The 22,347-nt window shown below is 41.8% G+C and overlaps 2 protein-coding genes across 7 annotated transcripts in view; one reads left to right on the forward strand and one right to left on the reverse strand.

The window, feature by feature from the left end:
• The first annotated feature begins 48 nt into the window (after positions 1 to 48).
• GABARAPL2 (GABA type A receptor associated protein like 2) lies at positions 49 to 8,220 on the forward strand. The gene is made up of 4 exons (XM_080365193.1): positions 49 to 189; positions 475 to 530; positions 5,474 to 5,646; positions 7,642 to 8,220. The coding sequence occupies exons 1-4, from the start codon at positions 156 to 158 to the stop codon at positions 7,730 to 7,732; spliced, it is 354 nt and encodes a 117-aa protein (XP_080221319.1). The 5' UTR covers positions 49 to 155; the 3' UTR covers positions 7,733 to 8,220.
• The window catches only part of ADAT1 (adenosine deaminase tRNA specific 1), a gene marked incomplete at its 3' end in the record, with an annotated part of 31,873 nt that continues 14,988 nt past the window's right edge, over positions 5,463 to 22,347 (reverse strand). For 3 of the 6 annotated variants that reach the window (XM_080365145.1, XM_080365144.1, XM_080365142.1), the window contains 2 exons: positions 21,348 to 21,434; positions 9,984 to 14,797 (listed from right to left, as the gene is read on the reverse strand). In XM_080365145.1, coding sequence (XP_080221271.1) covers positions 14,665 to 14,797; positions 21,348 to 21,434 — 220 coding nt within the window. Of the gene's footprint in view, positions 5,598 to 6,303; positions 6,473 to 6,719; positions 6,894 to 9,983; positions 14,798 to 21,343; positions 21,435 to 22,347 lie in introns of those variants that run through there. The other 3 variants (XR_013923700.1, XM_080365143.1, XR_013923701.1) reach the window with 3 other exon arrangements.

Here is a 22,347-nt window from a genome sequence, read left to right on the forward strand (position 1 = left end):
GGAACAGGGAGCCGGAAATCCCGCCTGCCGAGCCGTGGCTGTTGTTGTTGTGACAGGGACCGTGACACCGACAGGCCCGCCCGCCCGGCAGGAGCCCCCGCCCGCCCGCACACGGGCCCCGCCGCCGCTGGCCCCGCTCCCCGCCGGCCCGCATCATGAAGTGGATGTTCAAGGAGGACCACGCGCTGGGTAAGGGTGGGCCCGGCGCTCCCACCGGCGGCCCCGCCGCCCTCCGCTTCCTCTGTCGCCATCTGCCCCGCGGCCTCCCGACCCGGGCGGCTGCTCCCACCCCGCACCGCCCCGTGTCTTCGGGCGGGCCCAGGGCTGGCCTCCGTGAGCAGCTGGAGACCCCCTCGGCCGGGCGAGACGGTCGCGATAGCCGCAGGCTTCCGCCCCGGCGGGCACTGCCCTTTCAGCCCAGGGCACCGGCGATGCTATTACTATGCGATGACTAATTACGAGTTTTGTTCACAGAGCACAGATGTGTCGAGTCGGCAAAAATCCGAGCCAAATACCCTGACCGTGTCCCGGTGAGTAACCAAGCCATCTTCATCCGAGTTCTTGGTGGCAAAGATGGATAAACTGTTTCCATCCTGCCCTCTCTTCTTTGATCAGATCCTACTAAGTAAATTCATCCTCCCTTTTCTGTCCTTAGGTGTTTTAAAGAGGCTCCAAACACATGTAACTAATGCAGCACTGCCTCCCGTGCCCCAGTGCGTATTGACAAGCAAGAGTGCCTGACTTTCTAAATACTTCCCAGGCATGTTGCTGGTTTATCAGTGTCCTGGTTTCTTCTAGTGGCAATTATATCCCAGCAAATGCCTTAAGTGTCATGAGGATTCATTCTGTGCCTGATCCAAAGAAAGATCATAAATCCTTTAAACCTTGACAGTCTTCCTTCCTGGCTATATGGGGAAGATGATTGTCCCTTATGTATTCCACACCTATAACCAGTCTTACCTGGTCATAAATCTTCCCATGCAAACCCTGTCTGAACAGCCAGTGCAAGTGGTGACCCCTCCTTTCTGCATTAATACCTACTAAACAGCGAATGACCTCTTTGCTCCACAGTCCCTTTTGTCATGTTTCAGTCAGTGAAATGACCACATTTCACATGCTTATGTAACAGCTAGCAACAGGTCCATATTCTCAACTTTTCTGCTTGCGAGTAAAATTTCCACATTGCACCTGACCTTATGCCAGTTAGTGCCACTCCTGTCTGACCTCTTAGGCAGTGCAGCCCAGAGAAGAACCTCTAATCCCGTTGACTTTCTCTGCTGCTGAGTTGCATGTAGTCACAGCATCTTCTCCAGTTGCAGTCTGGCAGGCTGATCTGAACCTTGCCATTCTCTGCTTGGCTAACTACCCCCTTATATATACGCTGATGACCATACATCTCCACAGATAGCCATCTGTCCTTTTTGAAGAATACCCTTCATAACCCTAAGGGAAAAAGAGACATTGAAACTCACAGTGTGAGTCAGAATTACATGATGCTGTATCAAGAATGGACAGCAAGGTGTGGATGGATAGAGGAATTAAATTGCAGTGTGTTGCTTTGTCTGGGCTTATAAATGTTTTCAGCTTGATGATTCAGATTGAGCCATGTAGCTTTCACAAAACAGTTGGTATCAAATATACTTTTGGCATTTAATAGTCAAAAGTGTTTTTCAGACTTAACGTGTGTTTCCTGCTTTCCAGGTTATAGTCTGCATCCAGTGACATAGTTCAAAGTGACTTCAATTCCCAGCTGCTGTATCTGTCTACTTGGATTTAGAGATGTTTCAGTGGTTCAAACCTACTAAGATAATACATGAGCACCTTGTCCCTGCCCTAGGGTAGACCTTCTAGAAATGAGAGGCGAAAGAAATTCATGCTTGCTAAGCACTGCAATCTTAAATTTGCCTGGGGAATTAAGTGGTCTAATGCTTAAAGGTATCTATAAGTTTTACTAGAAGCAGTTCACCAACAACCTTGATGTGTAGTTATGACAGTTTCTGTATTATGAAGCTAAAATGTCTAGTGTGCTATTGTAATCTTCAAAAAAAAAAAAGTATCAGTTGTTCATTGTTGAGGCTTCAGTATTCATTTCAGGCTGTACTTGGTCCTCTTTACAGTTCCCTCATACTAAATTGCAAGAGGCAGCTACTCTGTCCTCCTGTTTCTGTAGGCAGAGCTGAGGAAATTATAAGACAGTAATAAGTTCATCATCATCAGATCATAAGACAGTATATGTTGTAAATTTACTTGAGCATTACCCGTTTGCTGTAGCAACAGGGAATGCAGAACTAAGGAATGGAGACACTGGAACCTTTTGTAAGCCTTATTTCCCCATGCGCTGCATTTTTCCTTCAAGAACTAGCCTGGGTGGAGCAGGAAGTGTCAGGTCCTTTCCACAAGTAATAATTAATTCTCCTTCCTCCTGTACTTGTTGCTTTTTGTTTGGTTTTGTTTGTGGCTGTCTTGCCATCTTTAGTTCCTGTAGTCAGTTTCTAATTTCCTGACGCATGAAATAAGATACTCTCATGTCATCATAATACAAAGCAGAGAACAGCATCAGTAAGTCTGACATGAACACCACCACAGTGGAACAGTAATCCTTAGAATGCAGTTATATTCAGAATAACATGTTTAAAAAAAAATGAATTCTGCTTTCCAGTGATAAAATTACTGTTACTGCAGACCTGAGTCTACAGACATCCTCAAATAGTGATTAACGTAGGCAGTCTTTTTTCAAAGTTGCAAACAAAAGCCTGTTGAGGCTGCGAACATCATCTTATCTAGGCACCTCTGCTTGGGTTGTGCCTGGTTCTTGTTACCAAATGCTCCCGGTGTAGGCAGAGAATAGCTAAGTTCCTGTGGTGGCCTAGCAGCATGACATTGGGTTGTGGTTATTTTATTTTATTTTTTTTCCTTACAGCCTACATGTCTGATCTGCTCTCATTCATATACAGCTAAAACGTGTACTTTATTAGTACAGCTTCACTGTCATCCTGTAACTTCATCCAGTCAACTGAAGCTGTCATCATGTAGTTTTTAACGTCAGATGTATACATGGCTGGATTTCTGGCAGTGTAAGTCTGGTACAGCACAGGCACACAGACAAAATCACATCACCACACCTTTCTGGTGCTTTGATGGAGTGCTCAGCTGGCATCCTTGGCAGGCCAGTTGGTATTCCAGAGCCATGATTTATTTCTCTTCCTTGAGCCTGGCTGAAATGCTTGGTGGCTAGCTATAGCAGGTCAATAATAATTTCCAGATTATAGAAATGCAGAAAGCATAGATGTCAAAATCAAAAGCAGTACTGCAAAGTACTGTAAAAAAATGAGTATGTGGTCTATGGCCAGCTAGACCCTTACATAACACCACAGTTCACACTGCAACTCTTTAACAGTTTTGACTGTATTCAGCTATAATGCGGCTGCTTCAGCTCTACACTGAGTTACCTGAGGTATGCATGTGCCTCTGCTTCATGTGACAGTTTCTGACAGACAGAGCCATTCTGGCATCTCTGGCTTGTGTGCAACCAGTAAAATGGCAGATTAGATACTGGACTAGACTGGCGATTCTTCCTCCCATTTACCTAAATACTGATTTTTTTAGCTTCACTGTTACTGCAATTTATTTCTAGTATTTCTTCCTTGGTTTTTATTTTTCTTTTGCTATGCATCATGTCAAGGCAGTAGGTTCTCTCATCTGTTAGGAGCAATTTGGGACAGTGTTTAAAGATGACAGTTAAGTCAGAAGGGTGGAGGTGGCACATACATTAAATCTGTATTTCTTTGTATTATGGGATTTTATTTAGTCATAGGACAATTTAAAAAGGAAGAGGGCATGTTTGTTGCAAACTAGAATTCTGTGTTAACACAAGACTTGAAGCAGCGATGGTCACACTTGCACATCCTATGAGAAGCAGCTAAGGATTCTGGGTTTGTCTCTTTTAGAAAGGGAGGCTGAGGGGCGACCTCACTGCTCTATGCAGCCTCCTGAGGAGGGGACATAGGGAGGTGCCAGCATCTTTCCCCCTGGGATCCAGGGACAAGATGCCTGGGAATGGATCAAAGCTGCATCAGGGGAGGTTCAGTCTTGACATTAAGAAGCATTTCTTTACCAAGAGGGTAGTCAAACACCGGAACGGGCCTCCTAGAGGTGGTTGATGCTCCAAGCCTGTCAGTGTTTAAGAGGCATTTGGACAATGGTTGGGCAGTCAGGCTAGATGATCATTGTAGGTCCCGTGCAACTGAACTACACTTTTGTATTTTACTTTCTTTTTATGTTGTGATAGTGACAAAACCAAAATAAGTAGCATCTGTATAAAGGGAATGCCCTTCCTCAGGTCACCTGCCATTGCTTAGGTACCAGTGCTGCAGTCTAGTTGAATTTTTCATGACTTCCCTACAGCTGAATGGGGCAAGGAAGGAATATGGTTAAATGGATTCCTTAGTTTGTTACTATCAACTGCAGTTAGTGAGATTACAAGTGTCTTGGACTTCTGGAAGGGACCTCCAGAGGTCACCTGGTCCAGCCCCCCTCCTGCTCGGGCAGGGCCACCCACAGCGCTGCCCAGGATGGTCTCCAGACCGCTTTTGAGCATCTCCAAGGTGGGAGACCCCATAACCTCTCAGGGCAACCTCTGCCAGTGCCCCGTCACCTGCACAGTAAGGAATTGTTTCCTGACGTTCAGAGGGAACCCCCAGTGTTTCAGTTTGTGCTGTGCCCATCACCTCTTGTCCTCTCACTGGGCACCACTGAAAACAGCCTGGCTCCACTTTCCTTGCACCCTCCCTTCACAGGTGTTTATGCACACTGGTAAGATCCCCCTGAGCCGCCTTTTCCCTGGGCTAAACAGTCCCAGCTCTCCCAGCCCCTCCTCATATGAGAGATGCTCCAATCCCTTAAACATCTTTGAGGCCCTTTGTCAGACTCTGTCCAGTATGGCCCTGTCTCTCTTGTACTGAGGAGCCCAGAACTGGACACAGCACCCCAGATGTGGCCTCATCAGTGCCAGTACAGGGGAAGGATCACACCCCTCGACCTGTGGGCAATACTTTGCCTAATGCAGCCCGGGATACCATTAGCTGCCTTTGCTGCCAGGGCACACTGCTGGCTTATGGCCAGCCTGGGGTCCACATTGCAGTACTTTCCTATCATCAGTGTACAAAAAGTTAATAAGATGTGTATACTTTCCTGTCACAGGTCGCTTTTAGGCATATTGCCTCATTTTACCCCATGACTGTCAACTTTGGGCATAGGAAGTTTTGAGCGTATGTGAATATAAGTTTTAGTGCAATTGTAAAATCAGGTTTTACCGTGCAGAGTCTGTCCTATCTCTCATTTGGTTGCAGTCAGGAAACCTTTTTTGTTCCTCCCCTCTGTTCACTGTTGTAAGCCTGTAGCAGCAAGTGATTTACGAAAGCTGTTTTTTCATACCAATCCTGAAAAGCCTGACCTTCACACCTGTGCTTTACAGGTCATAGTGGAGAAGGTGTCGGGATCTCAGATTGTTGATATCGACAAGAGGAAGTACTTGGTTCCATCTGACATCACCGTGGCCCAGTTCATGTGGATCATCAGGAAGAGGATTCAACTGCCATCTGAGAAAGCAATATTCCTCTTTGTAGACAAGACTGTCCCACAGTCCAGGTGAGAAACTATTCACTTGGTATTCAGAACCATTTCAGCAAGCCTCTGCGTATCAGAGGGACAGTAACTCCCCTCTGACGCTTATTTGGTGATTTTAGGAGGTGTTTGTTTATACCTTAATCTCACTATGATAGGTTTTTTGCCCTCATGAGTTTCATAAAACGTCTTACTTCTTAGGCTAAGCTGCAAGGAAAGGTGAATGAAAAATATAATGCGATTTACTTCCATGGCAAGAGGGGAGCTCTGGAGTTATTATGGCATCTTTGTACACCATCAATGCAAAAAAGAAAAATAATTTCCAGCGTAACAGTGAAATTGCATGTTAAACACTCTAAAGCAAACACCATGAATTATTCTGAAAAAACATTAAACTGTCAGCTCACAAAGAAATTAAGACGTTAGACTAGTTGCTGTTACTTGTTTTAAAAATTACTTTTTTTCCTCTGTAAACAAAATGCAAAATGATTATAGAAAGTTTTTTCACATTGCTTTTATATAGGAATAAGTTTCACGGTTGTCTGCTACATACAGAATAATGTATAGCAGAAGCAGCTGCTACAACTGCTTTCTATACGAGATACTTGAGTAGTATTTGAGGAAATAGTACATCATGCTATTGTGTGGCTTAGATATAATATTCTTCTTATTAACCCTTACCTGTTTAACAGTAACAGTCCCTCCAGGTAACCTGTCCAGACTCAGGGATATTTTTATTTACTTTGTGGTACACAATAGGGAGTTGTGAGAACCATCTTTTTCGGCTTGTTTTCTTGTAAGAGTATGAGGAGTGCCTGTATGTCATCATCTTAACAGTGCTGTAGAACTGCTAGGAACAGGAGAGAAAAAGAAAGGGCACATTGTCTCATCTCACAATTTCGTGATGAGATGTCACATCTCTGCTGGAAAAAATAGCACCTTGATCCTTCAAAATTAATGCAAAAATGATCACTTGTTAACAGATAAAACAAAAATCTTTTACTGGCTTTACTCTTCTCATAGGCTGCGTTTATTACACAGGCCATTAACTCTTGACATCCTTCTCTCCTCATCCAAAAGTTTTATCTACTACTTACCAATTCCCTTCCATTTCAAGTACTGCCTGCAACTCTTCCCAGCTCCTCTCTTGGGTAAAAAGTCATGATTCATCTCTCATGATTCAGCCTTTTCTCAGTCTTGGGAAGGCAGAGACAGGTAAGCTGAGGAGGTGCCATTTGTGCAACTGGCTGGTGTCCAACTGCCTGTTTCATCTGTAAGACAGATGGTTGGAGCAGTTGTGCTGGCCAAGTAATTGCTTAGGTTTCTTTTTGTTTTCAAAATACAGACATTGCCCTCAAGACTGCAACGGCTTAGACTGTGAAGGGCCACATGCCTATTCAGTTTAAGAAAATTTTCATTTGGTCAAAACATTCAAAACCTTATCCAATGAAAAACACAAGTTTCTGGCTAACTTGTCATTTATTTCCCATGCATTTTGGTGCTAGCACTTTTCTAACAAAATAGGAAAAGCTTTTACTCCCCAAAACAACCTGGACTTCAAAGAAACAGTCCAAAAAACACAAGTTCAACAGACTTCAGACCAGCTGAACATTCACGACTACACTAGGTAGAGGGAGAAACGAGGTTGCTCACACAACAAACAAGACATTAATGCAGCTGCATTCAAGGAAGGTGTTGTCAGGCTACTGATCTTGGTATTAGTCATGGCATCAAAAATGGATGATTCAGAACCTGGAATACATTCAGTGGCTGATTTCCAGTAACATAAGGAAGCATTCTGACAAATGCATTTACGAAGAAGTTACAAAAACCTAGACACTGCAGAGAGCCTAGGATCATCTTGCTAACTCAGGAGTTATCCTCATTTTTGTATTTTAATTTACAGACAGACAAGTTTTTAGCTTTTATTAATCCTTCTTTATGTGAGGCTCTAACTGTTACCATTTGCAACTGTCATGATCCAAGCAAACCATTTCTCTTTTTTTCCTCCTCTTCAAGCTTAACTATGGGACAACTTTATGAGAAGGAGAAGGATGAGGATGGATTCTTGTATGTTGCCTACAGTGGAGAGAACACATTCGGTTTCTGAATGGTGGGTCTTGGCTACTACACCATCCTGCCGTGTATCTTGTAAATAGCTGATCATTTTCTGTTCTGACATTCACAGAAGTTCCTTCTATATACATGCATTTGTAACTGGATTTAGTTCTTAATATATTGATAGGTCTTGTTTTATTAGACTGTTAAATTATCAAAAAAAGTTTTGTTGGTTTTGTGCAATTTTTTTTCTCATGGCTATGAATTCCCAGAGCCTCACTCCTTTGGGGGATACATTTGACAAAATTTATTAAATAATAAAGCAAAGTAGTTGGGCTACTAAAACATGAAAAGAAGAATATGCATTTATTCTGTTTTGAGGTGTTAGCTTAAGAAAAATAAAAACATTAAATTAGTACTGGGAGCACTGGATTTGCTAGCTTATCCTAAGCAGGAGCAAGATGCTGATCATGTTGAATTGAGCTAATGTGTTCCTCTTTCTCAGTTAACAAGTACAATAAAAACTGTCACAAACAGGCAGTGCTGTCATTTCTTTACCTTAATTCTGGCAAGGAAGTTATACATCACATTTACTAGACACTATACAGCTTCTTATATTATTTAGTGGACACTGTACAGCTTCTCAACCTTTAGTACATGGAATACAATAAAGAAAGAAGGAGCAAACTGCAGGTTCCAAAACCAATAGTTTCAAAACTACTAGATCTCATCATCATCTGTGCCTGCCCACAGGCTATCAGTGGAGTAAATACTATGGGCTTTGAAAGCAGGACCTAGGTGACAAAAGTAGAGCATATAGGGGGAAAAGGGGCACGTAGGAGAAAGAATGATCTGAAAAGGAGACCCGAGAGCTGCAGAACTGGAAGGTATGATTTGTACATGAGTTATTGCAGAGAAGGAAATAATTGGCAAGGAGTACAGATTAGAAGTCACATAAGCAGCTTTTAAAAAACAAAAGGTAGCCAGTCGTTGCGTTACAGGTAGTAATATAAATATACATGTCATTTCCAACTAAAAAATCTGTACGTATTTTAAGGACGTTACAGAACCAAGTATGTGAAAGAACTGCTTCGCTACAGTCAGCAGAGTAGTGTGGCTGACAGGCCTGAGGGACAGGGTGCCATTCAGAGGGACCTGGACAAGCTCAAGAAGTCGATCAGTGTGAACCTCAGGAGGTGCAATAAGGCCAAGTGCAAGGTCCTGCACCTGTGTTGAGGCAACCCCCGGTATCAATACAGGCTGGGGGACAAAGGGACTGAGAGGAGCTGTGTGGAAAAGGACTTGGGGGTACTGGTGGATGAAAAACTGCACACGACCTGGCAATGTGTGCTTGCAGCCCGGAAAGCCAACTGTATCCTGGGCGACATCAAAAGAAAGATGGCCAGCAAGTCAAGGGAGGGGATTCTGCCCCTCTGCTCTGTTTGCTGAAACCCCACCTGAAGTACTGCATCCAGCTCTGGAGTCCTCAGCACAGTAAAGACATCAGAGGAGGGCCGCAAAAATGATGAGAGGGATGGAGCACCTCTGCGATGAAGACAGGCTGACAGAGTTGGTGATATTTCAGCCTGGAGAAGAGAAGGCTCCAGGAAGACCTTGTTGCAGCCTTTCAGTACTTAAAGGAGGCTTATAAAAAAGATGGGGACAGGCTTTTTAATGGTTTTAAACTAAAAGATGGTACATTCAGACTAGATAAAAGGAAGAGGGCTTTTTTTTTCCCCCCACATGAGGGTGGTGAGGCACTGCAACAGGTTGTTCAGAGGTTGTAGACATTCAAGGTCAGGTGTGATGGGGCTCTAAGCAAGCCAATATATTGAAGATGTCCCTGCTCACTGCAGGTGGTTTGAACTAGATGACCTTTAAAGGTCCCTTCCAACCCAGATCGTTCTGTGATTCTGCTTACTTGAGGCGGACAACTAGAATTAGAAATGCTGCATGCAAGATAATTTGAGATCAGTTCCTCCAGTTTATAAGCACTATTGCCAAAGAATGTATGCAGCACAACAAAGGTGAAGAGGCTTTGCCACAAAGCCAAAAAAGGTTGCTGTTCACGTGAGGCTCAACTTCTTTCCAAATGGGCTTACCATAGTTAACACAGCTACCTCTGCCTACAGGCAAAAAGGCAAACTTGTAGCTCTGAATTGTGGTGGTGGGGCAGAGAAAACACCCAACTGACCTAACTGCACAGCACTGGAGTTCATGCTTTGATATTAAAGGGTAACACTGGGTTGGAATAGTAGCATCACTTTGAATTTTGTAAGCCAGCAAGGAAACACTGATTACAGTTTAGATTCCTAATAAAAGTTTTACTTCATTGTCACACTACACGGTGCAGGAGAGATTAGTTTTTAAAATGTTTCCAGTCACAGTGGAGATTTATCGCTTTCCAAGCTTAAATGAAATTCACACTAACTCAACTCCCATGAAGTTGCCTTATGCCTAGACTTATGTTTGACTCTACAGTTATTCACAGGTACTAGCAGAAGCACTCCGAAATGAGAAGGTTGGAGCCTATGAAATGTTGACACTACTGTATTATTGCAGCTTGTCACAGTAACAGTGCTGCATGTGCTTACTGCATCTGAAAATGTGCTGCTGGTTCAGTAAGCCTTTCATTATTCAGAATAGCACTGCAATGTATACCACTGCTTTTATAAACATTTTGTCAACTTTCATCATTAATTCCTTCCACCCTCCCCCTCCACACATTTAGTATTAATGTTTACTCATAACAGAATTTTTGATTCAGAATGAAGAAAAGGGTTTTCATCTGTGATGGTTTTTACTACCTTTTATTACTGGAAAATGTTCTGTTTCCTTTAAGCTGAAAGTTCACGGTTTGTCTATGATTATCAAGTAGTATTTTTTGCTAGCTATTAAGAGGAGAGTAAGAAACGTAACTTACAACTGCTAGATAAAGCTAACTGCATGCTAGGACATAGATATATCTAAACAAAACAAGTGAAGATGAAGTTTTATTCCCAGTCTTATGATCAAGATGACTTTTGGAATACCCTTCATAAGCCTCTAAAAAACCCCATGTAACTATTCTAATTATCAATTTAGATTTAGCAGCCCAGGTACACAAATAATTCAGAGAATGCAAGGATAAATGCTTTACAGCAGTACCTGTACTTTTCATCTGCAGATGCACTTAAAATTTCAATAAAACATCAAGATATTTCTTTTTGAAATATGTAGATGAAATGGATCCCTTTAGATAGTACAGTCACTCTTATAAAAATATTAAATGCATTTGGGTCTCATATCATCTTCACCTTCTGTAAACCTTCAGGACTGGGAAGGCTTTTCAATTTATACACTGAACAGAAAATGAAGAAATACCTCGCTATACCTACAGCACCCGTCTTTAAGCTAACTTGAAATGTCTTCTCAGCTATAACTAAGCCAGTACTAGATGAATTTAGATAGCTTTTCCTCAAAAATTATCTTGCTTCCACCTGTAAGCCACTGTTGCAGTCCTCATTATGACGTTACCAGATTCTTGGGATGGATATGCTTTGAGAGAAGGAACTGATAGGTCCCTCAACTACATTTAGCTGTTTTACTCCAACACCCTTCTTTCCTCCTTAACAACAGTAACTCACACTTCATTTCCATACTTATGCCTCAAGCATTTTCTCCATGTGTGGTTTCATAACCAGCTAATTGTTTGTAACAAGTGAAAGGAAAAGCTTGGCTCTTCCTCCTGCCCTCAGCAGCACAGCCCTGGCTCTTCCCTTCCTTTAGCCCTTACTGGGCTTATTGCAAAGTGATTCAACTCCTAGTGAAAATCTACACCTTGTCTTGGGTTCATAGTTTGTTTTCCCTACAAAGATAATAATCTGAGTAGTCTTCAATTTACTCTGAACATACCGAGATCAGTAAGTGCTTCAGCCTGTGCAAGGTGAGCAGCAGAAGCACAGTACAATACCAAAACGTTGCTTTTTCAAAGGCAATGGGATGCTAGCATGCTGTGTTACGAACTGCAGCCTCCACCTCAAACAGGTTGTGTACTTCTACACGTGGACAAAAGCACTTGTTTCTGTGCTCTGGTTTTGACTTCCTTAAAGATCAGCAGGCAGTCTGCCCCATCTTCTTACTGTGATTGAAAATGACAATTTCTCCAATAGTGAAGCTGTTAAAGGTATCCCACTCAAAATAAGGATTACAGTCTCTTTGTTCTGGCAAATAGGAATAGGGACCATTGCTCCCCACACTAGTTTAAGGCAAGGACCCATCTGGGTAATACAAATATGCTCTGTAGAGCACTGTACACGTCCCTTGGGAATCTTGGTGCCCTCATATGCTCTGCTGCTCCCATTACCAATTGTTTGGTTGTCCTTGTTAATCAAGGCCTGTCAGCAATTCATCTCCCCTACTTCACACACACACACACGGCTCCCCTGTGGCACAGCCTCTGCATTCTGTTGTCCCCCCTGCGCCTTGCTTACCTCTGTATTTTGGTGTGTCAGCTATGCCAGTGCAAAGGAGTGATACAAGCCTGAAATATGTCAACTGCTACCGTCCAGGAGCAATTCTGGACCAAAGATCTGCTGACAATAATGAAAGTTCAGTTTGCTACCTCTTTCAAAAGCAGAGATTGTGTTAACTCTTCTCCATATATTTTTTCCTTTCAATTTGTAAAGCAGTTTCTTGGTACTGCCCACAGCGTTTCCTGACATTTTGTAATTAACCAGATGCAGCATTTGAATACTTATTTACAATCCCAGAAATGCGATCCAGTTGAGTTAAGATTCTGCAGGCTTAGCTCCTCAGCCTTCTAAATGCTGCTTTGTTTTAGCTCCTTCCCTCTCTTCGATACTCAGTGCCTCACTCTAGGCTTAAATATGTCCTCAACTCCATCCAAAAAGCAAGGTTAGTGTGAGTCTTCAGCACCTTGAAAACTACTTTTACAGCTGACAAGTAGCAAAAAGCAGTAGTCCACAGTTCACCAGTATTTTACAAATACACAGGAAAATCTTACCAGGAACAATCTCTCCTAACAGCCAGGCTCAAATTTTAGGAAAGAGTTAAAAGAATTTACATCGTAAAACCGCTCATCTGAAAACTAGTCTGACGCCAAGACTAGAGTGCAACTAGCCTTATGTAACCCATTTTAATATTGCAGCTGGATAGGAAATAGGAACATTCCAGTCTGGTCAGCAGGTTCACTACAGACTTTGTTCATTAACAAAGGGAAACTAGGTATGTTAAGGTATAGTTTCTACAAGATTTCTGGGAAAGACAAAGGTAAATTTCAGGAGAATGGAAATTTACTGGTTATCTCTTTAAATACGCTACAAGACTGCCCTTGGAATGCTGTTTGCTCAATTACAATACCTGTTACCATTTCTCTTCAGCAGTTCACCCTGTAGCCCTTCTGCAACGCCATGTGGCCATTTTTCATCCTCTAATGACTAATGCAAGTCACAATTCTCCATAATGCCCTGCCCTCTACAAACACACAAAAAGACTCCACCCTCACCAATACAACAGTGGTCTTTCTGCATGTTGGTGCTGCATTTGAGAAGACAGACTTACATGCACAGAATTCAAGTTCTTTCTTATTTCTTCAACAAGTAAGAGAACTATTCTTATTTGACAAGTCAACCCAGGTGCAAAGTAAAAGGATTTGCTGTAATCCATTCTCAGACTGTAATGTGATATGGACTGTTCAGTCCCATACGTAGCTTTACAGTCAACCAACCTGCTGAGCTATTTGGAGAACTGCTGTGCCCATTTTTCAAGTCTAAAACCATAGTAAGATAACAAAGAACAGAAAACTAAAATCACTAAAGAATTCTTAAGTTCTAAATTATCCACCTCTTTTTTTTCATCCTGCCTTTGCCTTGTCCAAATGTTATGAATCGTCATTTTCAACAGAAAAGGTACAGAAGGGGAGTGTGTGCTCAGTAGCAGTTACACAGTCCCAAACTTGCTCACAGAACACAGTAACTGGGACAGAAAGCTTAAGGAGGATTACCCGCTGCTCCCCCCCAGCTCGCAGTGTTGACCGTTTTGCCATGCAGATGTTACTTGGTAAGAAAGTATAAATGCAAAGACTGCCAGACACAACTTCCAGTTTCCCCCCAGAGCATCTCCACCTTTGCCAGGCTATTCATGAACACCTGCCAGGAAACAGTGACATAAATGGCTAAGGCATGCCTGCTTTTAATTAACTGCGTATCACAGGGGGACTGGGGGATGGACTGTGCTTGAAACACTGAAAAGATTGTAAATATTTGCCTTGAATTACACAGGATTGACAGCTGTGAACCAGGTAATTCACGAGTGTTTTTTTCCTGCCCACAAAAGGGGTATCTGGCAAAGTTCTGAAATTAAAAGAGATGCAGGGGATACTGTAAGTAGTTATTATTTGACACAGCCTTAACCCCATCACTCTTTTGCTTCTGCTTTGGCTGTATTTAGTAAATAGCAGCTTATATGAAGGACTCCCAGAAAAAAGACCTTTTAAAAGAACTAGTATTTCCAGTTAGAAGCAACGTGGCTGGGGGACACGGAAAATTCTTCCTGACACCAAACAAGGAGAGCCAAGAGTTACAAAATTATTACTTACTGTACATTAGGGTTGTCCCAGTAACACAAGAACAACCATAACATTATGAAGAATGAAAGTAAACACTAAAATTTTACAATGAAAGCCTTTCTCCCATAGCACTGTTTCAATTTCAGTTCTTCCATTGCAATGGACTACGCTGACAGATCATATCCTCAGACCACAGCACATCATTAAGAGAACTTTAATTCTGCAGTGATATTTTTCTGTATTTCAATAAAAAAGGGACTTCAACTCAACCAAAACAAAGACTTCTGTAAATTGCTCTCCTTTTGCCTGTCTCCTTACGGAACACAAACTAGTGGACATCTTTTCCTGGCCCTTGAACTGCAGAGGTATCTGCTGTTCGCCAGGGTTTACTGGCATCTACATAGCTGCATGTATTCTCATGTGAAGTGCAGGTATTCCTTGGCATTCTTGACCCAACCCAGCAAGGCTTGGCTACGCAGCACTTTCCAGGCTTCTTGATAATTTAATGCAGCTTCCTTGTAGTCCCAGTAGGTTTCTAGAGTCTTCATCCTGACAGAAAATGCACAACAAAAACACTTCTATTATCCTACTGGATGTGATGTCACAAAACGAAAAAAAAAAACATCTAAGAACATGATGATGGCCTGCGAGCTCGTTCATACTACTAAGTGAAATTCTCTTGTGCATCTGGAGACACGTGGAAAGACCCATGCCCTGAAGCTACTGTATCTAGACTGTATTATCAGGAGTCTTACAAAAGGAAGCAAAACAACTCCTCTACCATGCTTCATACCCGCTCTCCAGCAATAGAAGTGTCAGTGTTTGACTGTCTGACAGAAGGTTACAGAAAACTTCCACGATAGCAAAAAATGTTGAAGCAAAGCAGAAAAGGTGGCTAGAAACAAGTGCTTAGAATTGGGTGGAAGTAGCCTTGTTTTGCTAGAAGAATGGATACCACTGCTGGCTGGAAGGGGAACGGACAGGGATGAACAGGACAGTTTTTTCTTTCCCAACACAAAATAATGGGGAAGACTGAGATAAAGGAGAAAATATTTTTTTTCTTCTCCCTCAAGCAAAAGAGACTCAGCAGTTTTGCTGCTCTGTTCCCCTTCGTCATGTAGCACTTGCTCCCCACAATCACAGCAGAACCACTGGTCACTCTGCTGATTGCATTATAACATTGATTTTCAAAATAGTGGAATTCAGATCTGGAGTATCTGAATACAAGTGCCTCTAAGACAAATTCATCAAGACTTTTTTTCCTTTCCTTGCATTCCTTTCCTAGCCTTTTTCATCTGCCTTTGCCAAAGAGTCTGTCAGCCACATGTGGCACGTAATGTTTATACATTCGACCCCGTAGGAAGGGAAGATCATACACAACATGCCCTTCATCGAGAAAGAGGAAGAGCCAAACTACTACAGGAACCCTAATCTAAAAAGCCTGAGAACCACTGCACTAGCTTCTGGAACAGGCTTGCATGCTCAAAGGCAGTATTGATCACCACCACCACCCAAAAAAAACCCCAAACTCCAAAAAATGTAAGAGCAGACCATCAGAAACTGTACTTCAGGCATTCACTATTCTGCTATGAATGTATTTCTAGAACACTGTGACATACATAGCAAGCCACAAGATATCATCTATCCTGCAAGCCTTGGGTTCAGAAAGTACAAGAGTGGAGAACCTGTCTGTGCCCCTGCTGAACATGGGAGGTGTATACTTACAAACCTGCCTGCACTCTTGTCACAGCTAATCTATTTTGCTGTCTTTACCTCTTTCACATTAATCAAACTCTGTGAAACTAACCTCCAAGCTGCTCTGCAAAGTTCCATGGAAGGGCCTGTAAGTGGCGGGGAATATCACGCAGCCGACTCAATATGAGTGATAAAGCATGATTCACTTTATTAACCCGAATAGCTCCTATTTATACAGTGTATCTAATTATGCATACCCAGCAGTCTATGATTGGCTAGAATCACTACCTAGTCATTTACATGGTCCTCCTACTTGCGGTTAGCTAGCTTACATAACTTCTTTATCTTTACTGCACATACCTCCTCAGAGTTGTTTGTGACGCCTGTTAAGGCCACGGTGTCCCTGCAACTCCGCAGCCATCAGCACAGCTGGCAACCTCAGCTGAGGCCTAGTCTTGATAGCACACCGGTTAGATTCAGCTCTGCTCGTACAAATGCTCTAATGATCCGTGACCCTTCTCATCCAGCCATTCTCCAACAGGGCCTGCTGCAACCCTCCTCCACCAGCTGGTGGAACAGAACCCCATTACCAATGGTGGATCATGATTTAGGAGCATCACTGAACAGGCAAAAGACCAGCAACTATTTTGTATAAGCAGCATTCAGCAAGCAACACAGGTTCAAGAAAGACCAAAGTCAACCCACCACAACCGGCTCCAAATCCCTAGCACAGGCAAGTTGTTCCTCTCCCAGGTACTCCAACCTGTATCTCAAACACAGTACAAAACACCTGCACCTTCTCCTCCATCTCAAAACCATTCTCTGGGATCCCTGAATAATGACATAATCATTCTTTGGGAAGAAACTCTCTTATGCTAGCATGCTTCTTGCACTTAAAAGTACTTCTGATATATTTAAGACTTTGATCCTGCCCTTTTTCACTATATATGAATCTAATGATTTATACTTGTTCTTTATCATAGAAAAGCTAATAGTGCATGCTGCTTACACCTTCAAAACACATCTACTTGTACTTAAGAGGTCACATTTAAGATGGTCAGAGACCAAAAAAGATTTACACACCACAGATTTTGGACTGGCTCAATCTTATTAAATATGAAACAGCTGTTTCCCTTCATTTGCTGTAGATGCACATACATAGATACAGACAGACAGACAGATATATTCCACCTACCAACTAAGCCAAGAGAGGGACTTCAATACCTAGCTGTTCTTTTCTTCCTTGCTAAATGTTGCTGCTGATGCTTTCCTGAATCTGTTGGCAAATCAATGGCTCTTCAACTCATACCCTGCAGTCGGATTCAACTAAAACACATGGAATTTTTCTAACCTAGATTATTCCAACAGACCTTTGTTTGGAAACTGTTACAGTAGACAGTAAGGGAAAACACAGCTAGCACAGAAACAGGATAGACAGTAAGGAGCAGCTCAGTATTTTCACCCCACTGTAGGACCTACAAAAGCACATGTGACCACAGCCTCTTGCCTCATTCTCTGAGCACACAACAAGAAAACATCACTACAGGATTTTACAGTGGATGCAACAGAAAGTTGCCTTTTAAATAGCTTCATCAAAAAGCTGCCAAAATCAGACAAGACTTATTTAATGCATGCTCAACTTCTGCATTAAGCTTCTAAGAATCTTCCAACATATATACAGGAAAAATGTTTTCAAATTCAAAGCACATTACATCTGCCCAAAACCCTCACATTTTGACTGTATCTTAGCTTTGGTTGGGCCATTAAGTCACTAAGCTTCAGTAATGAAGAACTTGTGACTTTTTTTTTTTTTTTTTGTAAAGTGAAAACTATTTTGCTGCCCCAGGCAAAGTCCTGTACAATCATACGATCTCCAGTCTATCCAGGTCTGCCTGACCACATTCCTTTTATGTTTCCCTTTATTATTTCAAACCTGCACCTACACTACTGTGTAAGAGAGAGGCTGAGTGATTCCAATGGCTGTGCCAGAGACATGAGAGGTGATCTACAGATTTCATTGTGAAAGGTACCACACTCTTTGAAAACTACAGAAACTACCATTATGCTTGAAAACATTCACGTGCTTAGCCATGTGCACAGCCAAGCAGAAGTGGGCTCACAAGCAAGCCAGCCTACAAAGAAAAGCAATGCACTGCTGCAATACTTTCTTCTCAGCAACAAACCCTATCTTTAACCCCATGTTCAGTTTCAAACATTTACATTCAACCTATAATGTACTTTTGAGATTACAGACATACTACACATGAAAAATGCTGATGTAAGCACAAGGCATCAACCAAAACATTACTCATACAAAAATTAATGAATCACATCTAAGATGGCAAATGCTCACAGATCTGCAATACATAAAAATCAGTTGTGAATCCATAATGACAGGGGGCCAGGAAACCATACTTGGCCTGGTTCTATTAGTGTCTTCTTCAATGCTTCAGATAAAATGCAATCATGACAGGCAAACTTTGTAATTGACACCAATTGTTAAGAAGTCTCAGCTGAAATAAAATCAATTAAATCCTGAAAAAAACAACTGCTGAATGTTACGCTTAGCATTTAGCTAAGCTACACCACTACAAATTCCTAAACTCGCCTTTAGGAGAGTCAGCAAAGTTGTACCCCCAGTCTCTACCTGTTCCAATCCCACTGATCCTCTGGAGAGGAGTGAAGAATGAAAGAGAAAGTAAGGCAGAAAAAGCAGAAGCAGCTTTAGACCCAGGAAAGAAAAAAACAAAAGAACATCAGAATCAGTATTGTAGTTCCATGTAAAGCTTTAACTGCCCCAGTATCCTAGGTCTGACAGTGGACATGATGAAGGACAGATTAAGGAGGGGTTAAGTAAATAATGTTCCTTGCCTAATATACCCTACAACTACCAAGACAAGCTGTTCAACGAATTTGAACGGACTACAGAATAAGATTTCCTTGCTGGAGGAGAAAGGATGCGAGGCAGGAGATAAAAAAGTGGACGGGAAGAGGGCAGGAATTCAGAGGCAAAGTGGGAAAAGGCAACTGGGTGATAGCATAGCACTAGAGCCAACTGTTTGTGGGAGGAGATAAAGATACATTTGAATGGGAAGAAAATACAAAACTCTCTAACAGTTAAATACCCAAGAGTTTAGAGGATACAATAAGAGTGTGGGATTTCTTATCTGAAGTACACTCAAATTCAGACCACAAGGAGGAAAGGAAGGAAAACAACACATCAGAATATCATGTAGAAAGGGAAAGGGAAGATGAAGGAAACAGCAATACAAAGACTTTTTTAGATTTTGTTTTTTAAGTGAAAATAGCAAAAACGAGGACTTCAAAAGGAAAGCAACTGGGGAAGACAACCAGTGAGCTAGCACCTTTACTGTATAAAGAGAGTTTGTGCAGCCTAAAAATGATGCCACATCTGTGAATCAGCTGTACTTTGTCAGGAGAAGTGCAGACAGATAAATGGTAGAGGACAAAAAAGTCAAAGGAAATTACAAAGCCACTAGAGTCCAGAAAAGCCCTGAGGCGAAGTGACTTTATGTAAGCAGCACATGATCAGCCCAATGAGTCACCTACCCAACAACACACCAGCTCACACTCTAATCTGGGGAAATTATGATGGCTAAACAAGTGAGGACAAACTCACCCAGAAAAGGCGAATAATGCTATATCTAAAACTGAATCAAGGAGAAAGTGTATCTCTACCCATAGACTCTGGTAAAACCACTTCAGCAACAGCATGGCTCATATTGACATCAGAACTTTATAATAGTTAAGAGAGACTTGTACAGACACAGAAGGTAACTGCAATCTTTAATTCACAAAACTCAAAAGCAAGCAAGATCTAATAATTAAAGAACCAGGGTCCACCTACTTTGGCTAAGTTCATCTCACCTACTCTCCTGGTACCATGAAGGGCAGAAATGGCCTATCTCCCTTGCTTCTGGATACACATACCTACTTCCTTTGCACTGACTGATTTTATTATCTGTTTTAGCTTTCTATGAGCCAATTCAGCTCAACAGACCCAATAGAAAACACAAAAGGCAAGGGAGTTGTTTTCTGCCACATTAGCTAGTTGAACTGGCTCACCGTGAGGCTGCAGAAGTGCTACTGATACAAGGGAGAAAATGGAAACCTCCAGCCAGCTGCAGCAGGGACTGCTGCAGGACCATGCCCATCAACAGCTACAAGCAGTTAGATTAGCTCAACAACTGGTATAATTGCATCGCAGAGCTGGTGAAAGAAATCATACTGGGAAATAAGTCAAAAATAAAATAAAACATCCAAGGCAATGGCTTTGGAACCTTCTACATCTCTCAATCTCTAAGCCAAAGTAAGAAATAAGTTTCTGTATATATGAAAGTATGCCCCACTCTATGGTAGCTATTTGGGATGGAATACTACCAAATATGTAATGCATGTAATGCAATGCCAGACCAGATGATTACCATAAGAAACACCAATCTGATAAACCACACTTGTTTCTAATAATGTAAAAGAAACCTCCAAGTATGGCTTCCTCGGACAAAACCTTCTGTTCTTTCCAGAAAGTCTCCATCTATGTAATACATGGATTGCAGAAGGAGCCCTCTACACTATCTAACCTTACTAGCTCGTAATCATACACTTAGGCAAACAAGGATTTTAGCATAGACTTTCCTTATTTATTTATTTATTTATTTTACTCAAACTCCTCCTTCCTGTGAAGCAAAGAAGTAGGATTTCATAGAATTACTAAACACCAACCAGGTATCAATAATCCCACCACAATTTTGGTATGGAGGGACTGAATGCCACCAAGGATATGAATGCTACCAAGGGCACAGTGCTGCAGGCAGCTGAACTAACAGCTCACATTTTCAGAAATGGTACTACTTCCTCCTCTCATCTCCTTCCTCACTTCTTCTCCCCAGCTGCCTGCTGCCACTTTCAGACAGGACCACTTGAACTGAGAAAAAGACCCCAAAATGTAGAGTTTTCTGCCAAGACAGCAAGTTGAAGAGGCTTACAGAGGTGTCCAACAGATGCCAGCTCTAGTCCTAAGAGAAAGACAAGGCTCCACTGAGCAGGAACAGAGTTTACCCTTTTGAAAAGCAGTAAGGTCTTAGAAGAGATCAGCTGCCCCAAATTCTTACTTTACCAACAAACAAACAAACCACCTGCAATTTCTTCTTTCTGTCATTAATACATGAGGTGCGATAGCTGTTTCTCCAACAAGGCGATTAAAAAAGACCAAAAAAGAGAGTCCTCCTAACCCATCAAGCACATGCCATATTTTTCAAGTTATCAAACTTTAACAATGAACTTTTCTAAAGTGAGATACATGAGCAGACTCTGGTATCGTCAGAATATTCTTGAGTTTTATTAAGATAAATTCACTCTTTAAATATAATCAAAATGTCTTTACCGAAGAGTGTCTGGCAGATCCTCTTGTGAAATACTTCTCACCAGCTTTTGGAACCCATGGAAGAGTTCCACTTTACAGATCTTGGATCTGATGAAAAAAAAACAAGAAATCAGAAGTTCTGATGGAAGAGAAATCAGAAATGCATTTCCTCTTACAGCTCACAGTAGTACTTCCCAGCTGAACATTTTTTATAAAGAAAATTATGTTCACTTCGCAAGGAACGTAAAAAGTTCTCCATAATTTAATTTCTCTTACCCCTTCTGAGCTGTCCACCTGTCTTTTGCCTTCATTTGAAATATTATATTGACAAAGAGCTGCATTTCTTCCATTGTCCCAGCCAGCGCTCTACAGGTTTGCACAGACATTTTAATACCCCCACATTATTATCTGTGTGAGACTGCACAGTCATCAGCTTGTAACTACAGCTAGGTTGAGCCAAAAGGACATGTCCAGAACCCATCAAACAAGCACAGAAGGACTCCAAAGGCTTGTTCAAACTGGCAAACTTTGTATTATTCAAAACAAATAAAAGAACCAGCAGAAATATCTGGAACAATGCTGTCCTTTTTACAATGGTGACGAGGCTACATTCAGCAACAGCTGCAGGGCAGTTAAATAGGAAGCAGCTCATCAAAAATAAAGTGATCCAAAGTTTGAAAGGTCTTTTGAAAATACCGAATGCATCTCTGTCAACTTTAAGGCCTTCTCTTTCCCCCAAAGAGAAGGCAACCAGAAAAGCTGATTATAAAGCATCATTTATTTTTTAAAACCTCAGCTATTTTCTCTATTTAATTAAATTCTTTTTATACACTTGTCTTCAAAATGACTGATTCAGTTCTCCAACACATCCAAGCTAATTCTTCAGAAGCACTGCAAAAACAAACCAATAAAAAAGCCTTCCTATTTTGCCAGTATGTTCTTAAAGAACTCAAAATTGGTGTGCAAAGACAGCTAAAGATGTAAAAAAAAATTCATCTTCAATTGTCAAAGGTTCATATTG

Source organism: Falco punctatus, assembly GCF_963210335.1.
Source record: "Falco punctatus genome assembly, chromosome: 14".
Lineage (NCBI taxonomy): Eukaryota > Metazoa > Chordata > Aves > Falconiformes > Falconidae > Falco > Falco punctatus.

Bases quoted from the DNA above. Each gene is read 5' to 3' on its own strand.
- GABARAPL2 (XM_080365193.1), top strand. From the start codon at position 156: ATGAAGTGGATGTTCAAGGAGGACCACGCGCTGG. The intron at 190-474 runs GTAAGGGTGGGC...TTTTGTTCACAG, and splicing joins CAAGGAGGACCACGCGCTGG to AGCACAGATGTGTCGAGTCG. The intron at 5,647-7,641 runs GTGAGAAACTAT...CTCCTCTTCAAG, and splicing joins AAGACTGTCCCACAGTCCAG to CTTAACTATGGGACAACTTT.